Source organism: Grus americana, chromosome 7, assembly GCF_028858705.1.
Source record: "Grus americana isolate bGruAme1 chromosome 7, bGruAme1.mat, whole genome shotgun sequence".
NCBI lineage: Eukaryota > Metazoa > Chordata > Aves > Gruiformes > Gruidae > Grus > Grus americana.
In genome coordinates this window covers 5497118-5511641 of record NC_072858.1, presented here as the reverse complement: position 1 = coordinate 5511641, position 14524 = coordinate 5497118, and the positions used below count along the sequence as shown (strand labels likewise).

The window sequence follows — 14524 nt, the reverse complement described above, 5'->3', positions numbered from 1 at the left end:
ACCTGTCCTTTTTTCCCAAGCACATGCATATGGTTAGCAACAAAAATTTCTTTTTGATCACAAATTCAAATTCAATTTTTGAGAAGCAGATTTAAACAAACAAACACACATAATTGAATGGTGAGACTGCAGTGCAACAAGAAGATACAGAATAGGGGTCCTAAGGCAAAGGCAGAGCCATGGCATACATAGTAAATTCTACAATTGCCATTTCCTCTTGTTGCAAAGAAATCAAAGATAATTAAAGTATCAGGCTGTTGAACACTGAGGAAATAGAAAAATCTTTAAACTTCAAATTCAGAGTATCAGTCAGGGTCTTTCAAATGATCTATGGCAAGTTTTTAAGAGCTATGGCTGTAAATAATGTAATTTGCTGTCCATTTGCAAAGGAACTGAAACAACAACAGTGACACAGAAAATATGTGTTAATTAGAGCAGTATGCAAATTCTACAGCAGGTAATATGTTAAATGGGAGGCTTCCTCTCCCTGCATGTACTGTAAATTTTTTGATCTAATTGTCCCACTTTCTCCTGTCATTTGCCATAAATTACAGTCCCTTTTGATATAGGAGTTCACTCATCCAAATGCCACGTTGTAGAGGAAAATGATTGTCTCTGTGCTGTTTGCATATACTTCACTGAACTATTATCACCATAATGCCTTACTGCTAAAGCAAAATAGGCATTTTAACAACAAAAAAAAAAGCCTGTGCTGTTTCTATTTATGATTTAACCCTTCTGAGCTATTTATACAGCCCTGTTAGGAGGGCATTACAAGTGAACCAATCTCACAAATCCCTTTAATGAATATTCAGTGTGGTTGTTAGGTCCCGCTCAGCTTTTTATAGATTGTCATGTGTATGTATAATGAATATTGAAAATAATCCGTATTAGCAATATATGATTGTGTATGTTTGCCGATAAAGGCACTGAAAACATGCATTGCAGACAGTAATTGCCTTCAATTTCAAGGGCTGTGGAAGGTCTAGGATTTGCTGTCGTATACATATAGACCCCAATATTACCCGACTTAGCTCATGCAATTCGTTTCATGCCACACTCTGTACAGCCAGAGCTTGCAAGCCGTCAGCATACAGATCCCTGTTAGTGTCTCTGCATATTTTTTTACTGGTACTTTAACTTTTTTTCTTTTTTTCTTACACTTGCCTCAGCCCCTAACACATTCTTGTTTGTACTGAGGAGTAGAGGGGGGAGAAAAAAAGAACAGGCTTTCCAGGCTAGCCTGCTGCTTGTGCTACTGCTTTGCTGACTGTTGCCCAAGTTTTGCAGCTCACGACTGCGTGGCACTGACAGCCGTATGGAACGGAGCCTGCGTAACCCCGATGTGCACTGCTCCTCACCCTACACACACCTTGCTCACAGCCATCCACGGTTCCCTTCCAAAATCCCTGTCAGGGATTTCCTTTTTATTGATGGATTTGTAATGTTGGGGTTTTTTTCTGTTAAAAATGTATCCTTATACTTGTATGTTTAAAAACATAATTAAATTCTCATTATGAAAAACAAATAGATGTTATGCTTTGTGCATTACAGGTTGTTGCATTACTTATTTTCTGCTTTCCTAACAATTCCTGATTTTCTATTTTGCTTCCGTTTTTGTTGCTTCTTGCTATTTGCTTGCAAAAACAAAACAGGCAAGCCTGGTAAGTAAAGCTTTTCACCAACTTTCACACCAGCATTTTGCATTTTCAGTTTCTTTTGCTTTTGTTCTCCGTTTGCTGCATTCCCATTAAGTAATATAAGTAGTACTGAGCTGAGCCTGAAAGCGGATCTGCTGTGGTGGTGCTCTGATTCTGTCAATTTGGATAGCGTTAGTCCTGAGCATACTGTTGTTGTTGGTGAGCCGTGGACAGTGTGTGTTGCAGACATGGAAACTGTTTAATTAAAATATTTTAATCTCATAACCTCATAAATATCTTTACAAATAAGGGTCTGTAACTCCTTAACTCAGATTGGACTGGCAGACAATTATCAGCACAGTTCCACTACGCAGCTTTTTCATTAAAGCTAAATCATAGTTTTAGAAAATATCTCATAGAGCTTCCAGCCACCCTCCAGCCAGATGCCAGTTTCTGTCTTCTGTAGTATTTAACCACTTCGATTTTAAATGTGTTATCTGAGATTATCAGATGCCCCTTTCCTAAAGCTCACTGGAAACTTTCCCTCTTTTCAATTTATACGTCACTCCCGTCCCCAGTATAAATTACTGTTTTTCGCTTGGAGTTTAACGAGGGCCTCAGCTGACTCCCCGGTGCACGGACACCTCGAGCGTGTAGTGGAAGGGAGAGGAGGAAGGGAGCACGGGGCATCGCTTGCCCCTAATTCCCGTGTGCAAGTTGGGGGGGGCTGGGGATGAGTGCTGGAGGAGCTGGTCCAGCTGAGGAGGATGCACTGGGAGGAACAGGAAGAGCTCGGTAGTTGTGAGGGAGTGAGTCACTAATTAGTAACTTGCTAGATTGCCCTAGAAACAAATAAGAAGGAAGTTACTAAAATACCGCAGACAGCAGTCTCAGAAAAATAAAGTTGTGACATTAAATACATTTAAGTACATTACACGATCATGCAAATGGATCCCTTCCCCTGCACGGAGTTGCGACGACAGAGGTTTTGCCAAAGAACAGGATCCTGCCAGTAAGTGTTTTGGAATTAAGCTAGACCGGGTAATCTCCAGCATGATTAAACAAATCTTGTGCTGGAATGCAAGGTGACAGCTTCTCAGATTTAGAAAAATAAATGAAGGATGACAAATGTTTTTTTTCATTTTACTTGAGAATGCATTCATTTTGACATTACAGATGATCACAGAGTGTCTTTAAGAAGGCAAAATAGAAAAGAATGTTTATTTTTTAGGAAACATTAAATATCATCATACTGACGTGGCATTAGAGGGCTCTGGGGTTCTCAGTTCTGCCATATCAAAGGTGTTTGTTCACCAGTAAAATAAAGGTGTTACAGCTTCCAGTGCTGCAAACTCAGTGCGGGTCCTGAGAGCTCCTCTGGTTCTTTCGACCTTCTGCATCGCCCAGAGCAAAGTAACCCCAGGTCGGCTCTGCCCCAGCAAGGTGCTGTCAGGGGGCGTGCAGAGGGGCACAGAACATAGCCAGCGGGAGCTGACGCATGGCACAGCGTCGTCGCTGCTCTGCGCTTAGTTGGGCTAGCAAAAACCTGTATAAAAGGATCGACTGTGCAAAAGGAAGAGATTAATCTCAGTTTGGGAACTGACAGTATCAACTTTGACATCTCAGAGCTGAGCAGCACTGTGAAATACTCAATTCAGATGAAATTTTCTGTTCAAATAAAAAAAAATTAACTCTTGTTTAGTTCTTTATATTTCAAAATATAAAGGCCTGAATAAAAAGCTGTAGATTCTGAAATGTCCCATGCTTGGGGACATTTGTTGCCTTATTTCAGTTTCCATCGTAGACAAAGGAAAACAGTAATATAAAACTGCTATGTTTTGCGGGTTGGCTTTCATTTCAGTATCATTCAAAGCAGCCCTTAAAACATGGACACAAGAATCCTATTTTAGGATATGAAGCAAACAATGAAGCATTTTGGAATACAATGCCAGTCCTTTTCTTCCAGTGTGATATGGGTATTCCAATTTATTACTAGGTCAGTTCCTTTGAAAAGTTCTCTTCCATATGGATTTGGATTCCTGTTGTGTTCTTCCCACCACCCCTGTCTGAAATTTAACTGTATGCAGGAGAAGCTTGGAAGCTGCTTTCTGCAGACCAGAGCTTAGAAAGTCTGTCTGATGTTAGATTTCCTTGGCACTCGCTACAGTAATCCTCAGAATGAGAGTTTGCAAAACACCGTTTTTCCACGGGAAGAGTTTGAGTTGAATTCCATTAAACAAAGTGCCTTGTTTGTACAGGATTAGAAGAGACGCCAGGAGCTGACAAGCACCGATCAGCAACGGCAAATAATTTCTTGCCAGTGCTAGTAACGTGCATAAATGTCCTTTCCTTCAGCTGGTGCATCTTCGGGCAAACAAGGGAAATCCAACACCTGCCTTTTTCATGGGAACAGCTGAGTTCAGAGTGAAATAAATCATCTGTACGGAGATATATATTCACATTTTCCCTAACATCAAAATATTTAAATATGGCTGTATTTAGCAACCTTTTTCCAAAACAAGATTGTGTCTTTATATAAAAATGAGTTTTCCGGATCCCGTAAACTTACTAATACGCAACGTAGAGCACAGTATAGTAGAATCTATAGATGATAATGAAATTGGTGTTCTTACTACTGTTACCCTTCTGAAAATTGCTTTTTTTCCTCCCCCTCTCTTCTCTCTAACAGAGGATGAGCAGAGAGAGAAATCTGTCTCCCATCACACAGTTCAGCAGCTGATAGTGGAGAAGGAACAAGCTTTGGCAGATCTGAACTCGGTGGAGAAATCACTGGCAGATCTTTTCAGGAGATATGAGAAAATGAAAGAAGTATTGGAGGGGTTTCGGAAGGTGAGTCAAAGTTCCCTCCTTTAAAGATGAAAGCTGAGCAGGCTCAGGTCAGAGGTTATGTCAAAAGTGCGTGATATGACGTAATGCTCAGACGAAGGCTTGCAGCCACGTATCAAATGCAAACGGAAGAATTGTAAAGCTTTTTGCATTGTGTAATATTGCTTCAGATGGCCTCTGTGTGGGGGTGTCAGTGTGAGACTGCAACCCTTAAAATACCTGAATGTGACTCCTGCAAATAGCTGCCTGTCCTACACTTCAACCTCTTGGATTAAATTTAATGTCATCTTCTCGTTTAAGAATGAAGAAGTGTTAAAGAAATGTGCGCAGGAGTATTTATCACGAGTAAAGAAGGAAGAGCAGAGGTATCAAGCACTCAAAATTCACGCTGAGGAAAAACTGGACAGGTAATTGATTGTACACATGTCTTTGCAGGGGTTCGTGCTGCAGGAGGATTCCTGCGGCTGGACCTTGCGTCCCAAACCTGCTCCTTCAATACGCAGAGCACTGCTGCTCTGTGATGGAGGGTGGGGTGAAATGCCGTAATGAGAATTTCTGTGGTGTGCTGGTGTTTCTTCCAGCTACTGACCTTATAGAACACCTTGAATTTATATCGTCAGCAAATGTCTTCATATTTCTTTAACATATTTCCCAGGGAAGGGCAAGAAAGAAGCCTTTAGCTAGGTTTATGCAGCTGTGGAGGGCTATGCTCAGACATTTGCACGCGCAGCAGGTATTCCTGCCCCCAGAGAATTGCTGTGGCCCCTGTGCTGTAGCATCGCCCCCGTGTCAGTCAGCAGAACGGGAGATGTGCGTGCTGCTCGGCTGTTCCAGTGCAGCATCAGCCAGGCGGTCTCTCCCTCCTAACACCGGTTACCTAAGCTGGATCAGCTCAGCTTGTGCTGAGGGTGGTGAGGAGCAGTTGCACAAAACGTGCCAGATAGGCATGGATAGTAACTCCTTAAGCCAGCGTTAAGGAGCGAACATTGGATTGTGGCTTAAGAGAGGCAGCTCTGGTTGATATTTTTAATTTTGGGTTTTTTTACTACGCTTCCATGTAATGACCAATTAAGCATTTCTAGGGATTGCATTCAGGACTCATCTTACAGTCCCTTGGACCCAAGAGAAGTTTCCAGAATGTCACTAGGATTCATCAGGGCCTAAAACAAAGCAAGACTTGGATTTGCTTTCCAGCTGTTGTCCCAGCTGTGAGTCTAATCTGTAAGAACTGGAGATCAGGTTTAGAAACTGCCATAAAACACTTCTTCCTAAGTGATGTTTGGGTCCTCAGCACAGATATCTGGGAGAAGCATGAAGGGAATGGCACAGACATTAAGAAAAGACTTTGCAGCCTCTACTAAGCAGGAGATGGAGTCATGAAAAGCCTCTAGGGACAAGTCTCAGAATACTTTCAGAGACATGCAGAAAGTAACCCTGCCCTCACCACCCAGCTGTTAGGATGCAGTCCATCCTTCGGTACCCGCTGTCCTCTCCCGTAGAGCACCTGACGTGACAAAAATCTGTGTTCTTCTAGAGCCAATGCTGAAATTGCACAAGTGAGAGGCAAGGCTCAGCAAGAGCAAGCAGCGTATCAGGCCAGCCTTCGTAAAGAGCAGCTGAAAGTGGACGCATTGGAACGAACACTGGAACAAAAGGTAAACAGCAATTCAGCTCTTTTAACGCAGAAGTCAGTGGGGTGACCGAAGTCAAGTGAAACTTCCCCAGAGTGGCTGCGTCCAGCTCTTCTCTGGAGCTCAGACTGCAGCCCAGCTCTGCCCGAGGACCTCTCTTGCTGCCCCAGCACCTCCCCAGCCCGGGGAGAGCAGCGCTGCCCAAACCCTGTAACAAAATCAGCTGTGGGCGCCGGGCAGCTCGGGCAGACGGACCCGTGTGCCGGGCTTTGATCTCACCACGGGCCAGCGCTCGGGGCTGCTTCAGACCCGGTCAAAGCTGAGCGTGGTCCCATGTACCAAGCAGGGCCCTTGGTTTGCTTTGGTTCCTGGGTTTCAGGTCTTCTTGTCCAAGTTCTTCTTTTGGTTTCTGTTTCCATTTTTAGTTTTAGCTGTAATTCCAGTGCTAGCTTACATGCCTCCAGTGTTAACAGAGACCAAATGATGAGATACAGATCTGAGGGCAGGCGTGACTGTCGGAAATCCCTATTTATATCTCGTGCTCTCTAGCTCAGCAAAGGAGCTGGTTTTCAGTATAGTACAGCTCATCCTTCCTTGGTGCCCCTGGAAAGCAGGGTGAAAATAATGCCATAGAAGTGCAGCCTAGAAACAAATTTACACTCTATTATTATCGTGTGCTAGGAATGACTGCTATAAAGCTGTCTGCTTTAGTGCTAAGTTGTATTTATTGAAGTCAGAGGAGCTGTATGTGGAAATAAGTAAGGATATTGTTTGAACGCACGATACGTATGCATATATATTCTGTTCTCAGTATCGGAGAAAACTTAATTGTCCCACACTTCTCCCAAAGGTCGAATAATTAAAAAAAAATACTCAATGCAACGATATTTTTCGTAATACTTCATATTGCCTTTTATTTTCCAGAATAAAGAGATAGAAGAATTAACAAAGATTTGTGATGAACTGATTGCCAAAATGGGGAAAAGCTAACTTTTAACCAAATTTCTGGACTTCGATATTGAGTGCAATATGACCATTGGCACACTGATGTCCATACATTTATGTGGACAGGTTATATTTTCACTTTTTCGTATGCACTACTGTATTTTCTTTCTAAATAAAGTTGATTTAATTGTATGCAGTACTAAGATGACTATCAGAATTTCTTGCTATTGTTTGCATTTTCATAGTATAATTCATAGCAAGTTGATCTCAAAGTTCCTGTATCAGGGAGATTGTCAAGTTCTCTAAGAAATTACAAATTGCTGATCCTAGCCTTCCCTTTGTACATGAGTTCCCATGTTGGATGTCTTTTGGATTTAATATAAACATGTATAACTTGCATGGGGACTCTTGCCTTAAGGAGTGTAAACTTTATCTGCATTTGCTGATTTGTAAAATAAAATTAAAAATGAAAAAAAAAGAAAATGCATGTCACTTAAATGAAATTCTCTATTGTAAATAAATTTTTTCGTTGAAAGTTGAAGATAGGTATGGCTCTATTTTATGTACTTCGCTTGCTTACTTCATGTGCGGCACTGGGTTACAGCACCTCTTATTAATGAACTCCTTCCCAGAAAGCACTTCATCACAAGAATATACTACTTCTGTGCACAGACCTATGTCTGTATCTTGCTCTCTCTAGAAATATATATATTCATATATATATATATATAAAAAAAATGCTAGATTTGGACCACTCGGGTCTCAAGTATAGGCTTAATCCTCCAAAATGTTTAATACTCCGACCTGATCCAGCGAATCCCACTGGCAAATGTAATGAGACTGTTTGCACGCGTTGGGGGCTGCGACACGCAATGATGGGATGGTGGGCTTTAAGCGTATCTACCCCTGAAAGGTGAATACATTTTCTTCTCCCTGCTGCTGGAAGAATTTGCCTGCAGGGTTTGAGGAGATGAAGTACGTGTGATCAGAAGTACACCCAGAATAAGCTAGATAAGTAGCATTCTCGCACACCTCTTTATCCTCTAAGTTATCCTCTGCAGAGGATTAGGTATGCAAGATAAGCATTAAGGCTTTAATAGCAAACAAACTGCTTTCGTTGGCTAATGGTACATCTCTTGTATCTCCATGATGTGGACAGTCTTCAGCCTGGTTCTTGTCAGCTCCCTTTTTGTAATCAAAAGTAAGTCAAGTCCCTTTTCTTTCCTTTTGTACTTCTTTTTCATTTCCTACTTCAGGCGTTGGCTGAGCCTCTTTGCTCTTCTGGGCTTCTCTCCTGGGTTTCTTTGGTTTCAGATTATTTTGTGTATGTGGTTAGCAGGACAGAATTTCACCTCTGCTATGTAATGTAAACATAAATGCGTACGCTAACAAATTTAAATGCATGTGTCCCTGTGCCTTCTGCTCTGCAAGTCTGAACTATGGTATTTTAAATATATTTCCAATTCATGCTTGCCTTTGAAAAGTCCATGTAGTTTGAAGCAAGGAAAAGCCTTGGTAAGAAAGAGGATCGAGTTATGGGTGTAATTTTTAAACAAAAGCAAAACTCTTAAGATATGCGCTGTGCTTTCCAGCTGAATTGATACTTTAGGAGAAAATGAATTACAAGTCTCAGTAAGATTTTATGTGTTTGCAAGGTACTTTTTCATGGTACTTTGGATCAAAGATCAGGATGGAGGGGGGAAAAAGTGATACTCCAACTTATTACCGTGGACCCTGTTCTGAAAATGTTACAAGAAGGTGTGGATTATTTTAAGTGCAAATTGTAACAACTAAATAATATGTGGCTGGGGTTTTTTTAACCTTTAAAATCAGTATCTGGACCGCTTCTTAAAAAGAAAAATCAATAGGATTTGCAGAATCTCTAGATATTTTTTAAACCTTTTTGCAATTTTTGCATGTGCCTCAAACAAAATTGGCAAGAGTGATATTATAAAATATTGTGTGTAAACTCTAAATGCTACTGTTATAAGTGGTCTTTTTTTCCTTAATGCCAGGCGAAGCACTGCAGTGTTACACCTGTGTAGGTTCTAGCGATGAAGACTGTAACAGACAAGGAACTCAGCAATGTCCAGGGCATTCGGATGCGTGCGCGGTCATTAGAGGACAAGCAAGTAAGTCGTCACAAACAGTTCAGACTCATTACATGTTTAATCATAGAAATAAATAACCAGTGCTGGAAAGGGAAGAGTATATAGTAAGCTAAGGAGAAAAAGAAAGGTAAATGTTTCCTCTCAGAATAAACCCTATTAATAAATCTCAGTCCTTAATTTTATTGGTTTAGCAGCAATCTGATACAAAATCCCCGAGTATGATTTGTCAGTATGCCGTGATGCAGAGGCATATCCACACTATGTGAAAGCTATAAAAAAGCATTTCAAGTCTTTCCCACTTCTTACTCAAATCTGTCATTTTTAAGTTAAATGACTTACCTGGAAATTAGGAAGAAAAAGAAGCTAACGAGGCACTGCACTCGAGCATGTTCAGAGATATTTAAGGTGCATCAACTGTATCTAAGATAAATTACAATTATTTAAGTTAAGTGGGAGCTTGTCAGTGTGCTGTGATCTGATGCAACTGTATCATTTACTCGTAAGGAACGGCCAGACCTAATGTTGTTGCTCAGTACTGGATGGGTGACCAGGAGCGTGCAGGTCCGTTTGGGTTCAATGTGGCTCTGTTCTAGGCGGCGTTATGAAGTCCTGTTCGTTCAGGTCTTTCTGCGAGCGGGCAAGGAGGGACGGATCCAGAGCGCCTGGAGTGAGCGTTCACTGCTGCTACTCCAACAACTGCAATGCAAAAAGCCTGGCTTCCAGAGTCACCACCTCCGCCAGCTACTTCTCTCTCCTCGTCTTTACATTGCTGTGGCACCCATTGCTGAAGCTGACGTGAGGCGGGGGAAAGAAGAGTATCCTGAAGCAACAAGTCTGCCTTCTTGGAAAGGGATGATTGTATTTCCTAACCGTGTTATTCCACGTACCATATTCCTCGGTAGGCAAAAAGCAATAGGCAGACCTGACAGATGTTCAGATAAAAATTGTTCCATCTGCTAAATATGTCTTGACCTATATGTAAGCTATACAACCCTCTTGTTTATCATAAGGGATCGATTGTGCAAAGCTGTAACATCTTCCTACAATTTAGGTAGTACCTATAAAAAGGAGAAATCTTAGCTGCAAGTAGCCTTGTAGTAGGGTAAAGGACCGATATCTTCCAAATGCTGTTTACTGTTGGCAGCCATTCAAAAGCAAGCTAAAATTTTCAAGCACAAAGTGACTGAAAATTCTAGCAAGCAAATTAGTCTTTCAGAGAACATTTGCGAACTGGACAAAGCCAGAAAACTTGAAATAAAGATGATTTGGTATTAATACAAACTGGTAGGAGAAGGTCATTAAGAGAAGAATGCATGGAGGTATGTTATATTATGTATATTTCCTGGGAAAAAAAAAAAAAACTTTCCAATCTTCTCTTTTCCGATCCTCTGAGAATCTTACCACAACACTGGAAGAAGAAAAAAAAGAGCTTGGAAGTAGTTTTGAACTGGTAAGCTCCCTCCAAAGATCGGCTCATTCTATCTCTACTGCCGGTTTTGAGAACAAGAGGTTAATCCCTGTCTCGTAGAAAAATTATAACTTGAGTAATAACACTTTGTTTATCCAAATTCTTCTTGCAGTTTCAAGGATGTCGTTATTTCTTCACTGTCCTAAACCTTGTTCTTTGAGAGGAAGAGTATATAGCTCCCACTTCAATGACATCAGTAAGAGTTTGAATTGATCTGTGGTGGTTTACATATAGCTTTTTCATTTTGCAAAGTGAATGAAATTACTTGGAGATCTTTAGAGATGTGAGGAACTAAATCGACATTGTTCATAATCCCATTCATTGCAGTCCTACCACGTAAACGATCCCGAATGGGCCGCATCGTAGAAGGCTTTGTGCATCACTAGCTGGTAGGCAGATGTTCCTCTGAAGTGGTTATGTTGAAATTAGGCAAGACGAGAAGTGACATAACGCACGATGTGATAGCACTAGGCAGGGTCTTGGGTCTGTGATATTGGAGAGCAGGGTGGTACCTCCTTTGGTTCAAAGGTCCCTCAGAGGGACAGAGAGGCAGATGAGTGATACTTGTAGATTTTAATGTCCAGCTGTGATGATCTGGTCTAATCTCTGACACACAACATGCATAGGACTGGCTTAAAGTCCAGCTGGTGTAATTGAAGTAGAGGTGGTCTTTCGCGTTCTAGTTTTAGTTGACTGTTTGGAAAAAGGGTTGATTGTCAAGTTTATGGAACTCACAAAATATGTGGCAAAGTAGTTTTTCCACTAGCTTTGTGTTGTGACTTTTTTCAGTATAATACTTTGAAACATCAATTTCAGGCAGTGTCATAGAATTCTGCACATTCACAAAAATTTTATTAAGTTTGCAAACTCTAGAGAGCTTCTTCAAGTGAAATAATGACTGAAACCTCAAGTAGAGTATAACGCTCACCTGCCTTGTAGCTGTTGCCTGTCACACGGACCAAACTGTCTCCTTATTTTATTGTACTCTTTCCACCGTATGGATCCTTCATCATCTCGTGTAGGTTGTGGCTTCAGACTGGGACTATTCTTCTGGGGTTTTGTTCGAATGGGATCTCAGACAAGGCTGTTCTGGTCTGTGCTTAGTTGCTAGGCACAAGTCTGCTAAAGCTGTTAAATTAAAAGATTGCAACGATGCGACAGATCTTGGTTGAGAATGTTAATTTAGACTTAAATATCTCATCTGTATAAAAATCACTTAAGTTGGTTTAAGTATTTTTCATTTCATTCTCAGCTCGAATCAGTTCCTTCAATCTGTTCTGCTACAAGAAATAGGTACTGATTGTATTTTTATTCTCTGATTGCTCTGTAATGATAAATCTGTACTGAATGTAATCTCTGTATATGCTCAGTGCATTTCCTTAATGAGAAAATAAAATACATGCCATGGCTGACAATGTCTCTTGATAAACCAAACCACATCTTTTAATTGGGTTTTCCAGTTGCATCTGACGGTCTGTTTTCCAGCAGAAATTCTGGCTTATTTCTGTGGGATGTATTTCTTAAATCTGTTAGATAAAATAGCGAATGTTGATCGTTTTCTTACAGTGATATTTCCACGATAAAATAAGAAGGTAAGGCTCTATCCTCTTGACAAACACCATCTGTCATTCCTGACTGCAGCCAGGACTCAGATCTTCAGGCAGCTCACGGCCTCCCACCGCCTCCGGTTGATTCTGCCGCCCAGCACGTAACGGGCTGTGTTTTGCTTTTTACGGGTCTGACATTTTTCCTGCCTAATTATGAACCTGAAGTGTGCATGCATGTATACAGCTAGCAACAATAAAGCGTATTTATGGATTGATGATATCGGGGGGGGGGGGGTGTTCACAGTGGTTCTTGGCATAAACATTAACAGGAAGGCAAGCACAGAAAAAATGGTAAAAAACGGATTATTTTTTTTTAAACTCCATTAAAAATACAGAAAATATTTTAAAGTTTCCGTTGCCATGACTATTGGACATGCTATTATGCACAGCTATTCCCAGTCATATGTAAAATAGAAAGTAATTGTCTTCAGTTTGGTTGTTCTGAAGTCTAATCACTCCTGGCACGGTGGCATAATCTTGCTGTCTTCCTTAATGTTGACAGAGAGTTGGGACAAAGGGAGGAGAAACTGATAATGAAATGCCTTCTGCTGCAACTAAAAATGATAGGACTTCTTTTTCATCTGTTGTTAGTTGGATCTATATAGTGGGTCAGTTGGGTAAGTACTGGGTTTGAGTTTAATGCTACCCTCTCACCTTCAAGAAAGGATCTCCAAAGCAAGAGATTCGGAATTTCTCTCTTATGAGTGAGTGAAACTCTCAATTATAATTATAGCTTGTAGGATGGCCCCAAATCATAACTTCCATTTATATCCTCTTGGTTTTGGCAGTACAGACAGTGTTTTCCCTTTGTCCCAGTCTTCTCAAAGACAACGAGAACCTTTGGGGACCTACCAGGAGGGCACATCTGAGCAAAGTGCCCCAACACTTTTCTCAAAGACCATACATGCAACCGTACCGTTTAATTTGAGTCAATATTCATCCACACCCGACTTTTCCTGCAGAGAGAGCAAGGTTCCAAGTTGTCTCTTGTTCTTGGTAAGGAACAGGCAAATCTAGATCAGATTACCTCAGTACTGGCTGTGCTATGTAATGAAAGAAGTTTTAAGTACATCTTGGTGTCACAGACTTTTTTTTCATGTGGATTGTTAGTCGTGTGGCTCTGTTCGGTAGGGATTAAGACAAAGAACACCCTTGTACCTTGTGCTGCCATGTCTTTGTGTGCAACGAAAGCCCAGCTGTGACAGATTTCATTGTGAGCATCACTCCAAAGGGTCTCAATCCTTCTGGACCCCATAGATGTTTAGGATGTAGCCCGGAGCTGTTGGTTGTGGCTGGTGACTGCCACCGGGGAGGAGTTTTATGCTTTTGGGATCAGAAGTCCTGACTGCAATTTGTGGAGCTCAAGGTTATCACCCCGCAGACACATACACTCTTATCATCCAAAGCCAGCAGTGCACGGGGTATTGTAATTGGTAAATTCATGACGTGCTTAGATGTGGCATATTTACTCACAACAGAGTGGCAAAAAATGATAACGGAGTTAATCCAAATAACAGAGCGTATAAAGAGTGTAGCTAGAAATTCCTCATGTTGGTGGCGTAGGTACAAGTGCAGTTTGTTAGCATCTGAACAAACCAAGGAAAAGCCAATGTGGGATTCAGTTCGGAAAGAGCCACAGGAGCAGCAGGAGATACTTGGCAGGGTGGCTTTATGGAAAGTAGGTCTTGTCAAAAACATCTCATTTGAGGTTACGGATTTTTGCTGATAAAGGCAAATACATAGATTTTGCAACACATTTCAGATAAAACTGCAGTCACGGTATACAGACTGAGAGTTCAAGAGCTAGACGAGTGAAAGACTGCAAAAACAAGTTCTCAGTAGAAAGTCACCCAAATGGTATCTTGGACACAGGCGATCTCACATCACCTTTCTGATGATCTCAGAATGTTGTTACCATAGAAAGTGTCACAAAAAGAAGGGGCTGTCAGAGTACTAGCATGTCTGCACCGAGATAGTCCTATGTGTTGCCATAGGGACAGGTTTCCAAGGGAGACAGGTAATGGCAATTTTCTGGAACAAAACTGAAGCAGAGGAATGAGAGTGGGAGGAGATGCGGAGCATTTTGTAGCCACCCAACCCTCCCCTGCTCCGCACCGCACCAGTAACCTGTGAAGGAGTACGCTATTACCAGCATTGATACACCTTTTCTAGCAACCTGATGAGCATTAGAGGTAATGCTTGAAAGGTGAAGGGGGATTTCTCACTTGAAGTCGTTTCCCTTTTCTGAAGAATTCTTTGTCCTCACCAAAATATT

The 14524-nt window shown here is 41.3% G+C and overlaps 2 protein-coding genes across 13 annotated transcripts in view; both read left to right on the top strand.

Annotated features, from left to right (window-relative positions):
* The window catches only part of TACC2 (transforming acidic coiled-coil containing protein 2), a 143306-nt gene extending 135700 nt beyond the window's left edge, over positions 1-7606 (top strand). For all 12 annotated transcript variants that reach the window (XM_054831853.1, XM_054831856.1, XM_054831852.1 and 9 more), the window contains 4 exons: positions 4330-4490; positions 4788-4894; positions 6022-6142; positions 7043-7606. In XM_054831853.1, the coding sequence (XP_054687828.1) occupies positions 4330-4490; positions 4788-4894; positions 6022-6142; positions 7043-7108 (455 nt within the window). In that variant the 3' untranslated portion in view covers positions 7109-7606. The remainder of the gene's footprint in view (positions 1-4329; positions 4491-4787; positions 4895-6021; positions 6143-7042) is intronic.
* Positions 7607-8209: 603 nt separating this feature from the next.
* LOC129208684 (CD59 glycoprotein-like) lies at positions 8210-10101 on the top strand. Its single transcript, XM_054831864.1, has 3 exons — positions 8210-8264; positions 9079-9195; positions 9768-10101. Exons 1-3 carry the CDS (start codon positions 8210-8212, stop codon positions 9971-9973), a joined length of 378 nt encoding a protein of 125 aa, XP_054687839.1. The 3' UTR covers positions 9974-10101.
* The last annotated feature ends 4423 nt before the right edge of the window (positions 10102-14524 follow it).

Coding starts and splice junctions, on each gene's coding strand:
- LOC129208684 (XM_054831864.1), top strand. CDS start 8,210: ATGATGTGGACAGTCTTCAGCCTGGTTCTTGTCAGCTCCCTTTTTGTA. Junction 8,265..9,078: donor CTCCCTTTTTGTAATCAAAA/GTAAGTCAAGTC, acceptor CCTTAATGCCAG/GCGAAGCACTGCAGTGTTAC. Junction 9,196..9,767: donor GGTCATTAGAGGACAAGCAA/GTAAGTCGTCAC, acceptor GCTCTGTTCTAG/GCGGCGTTATGAAGTCCTGT.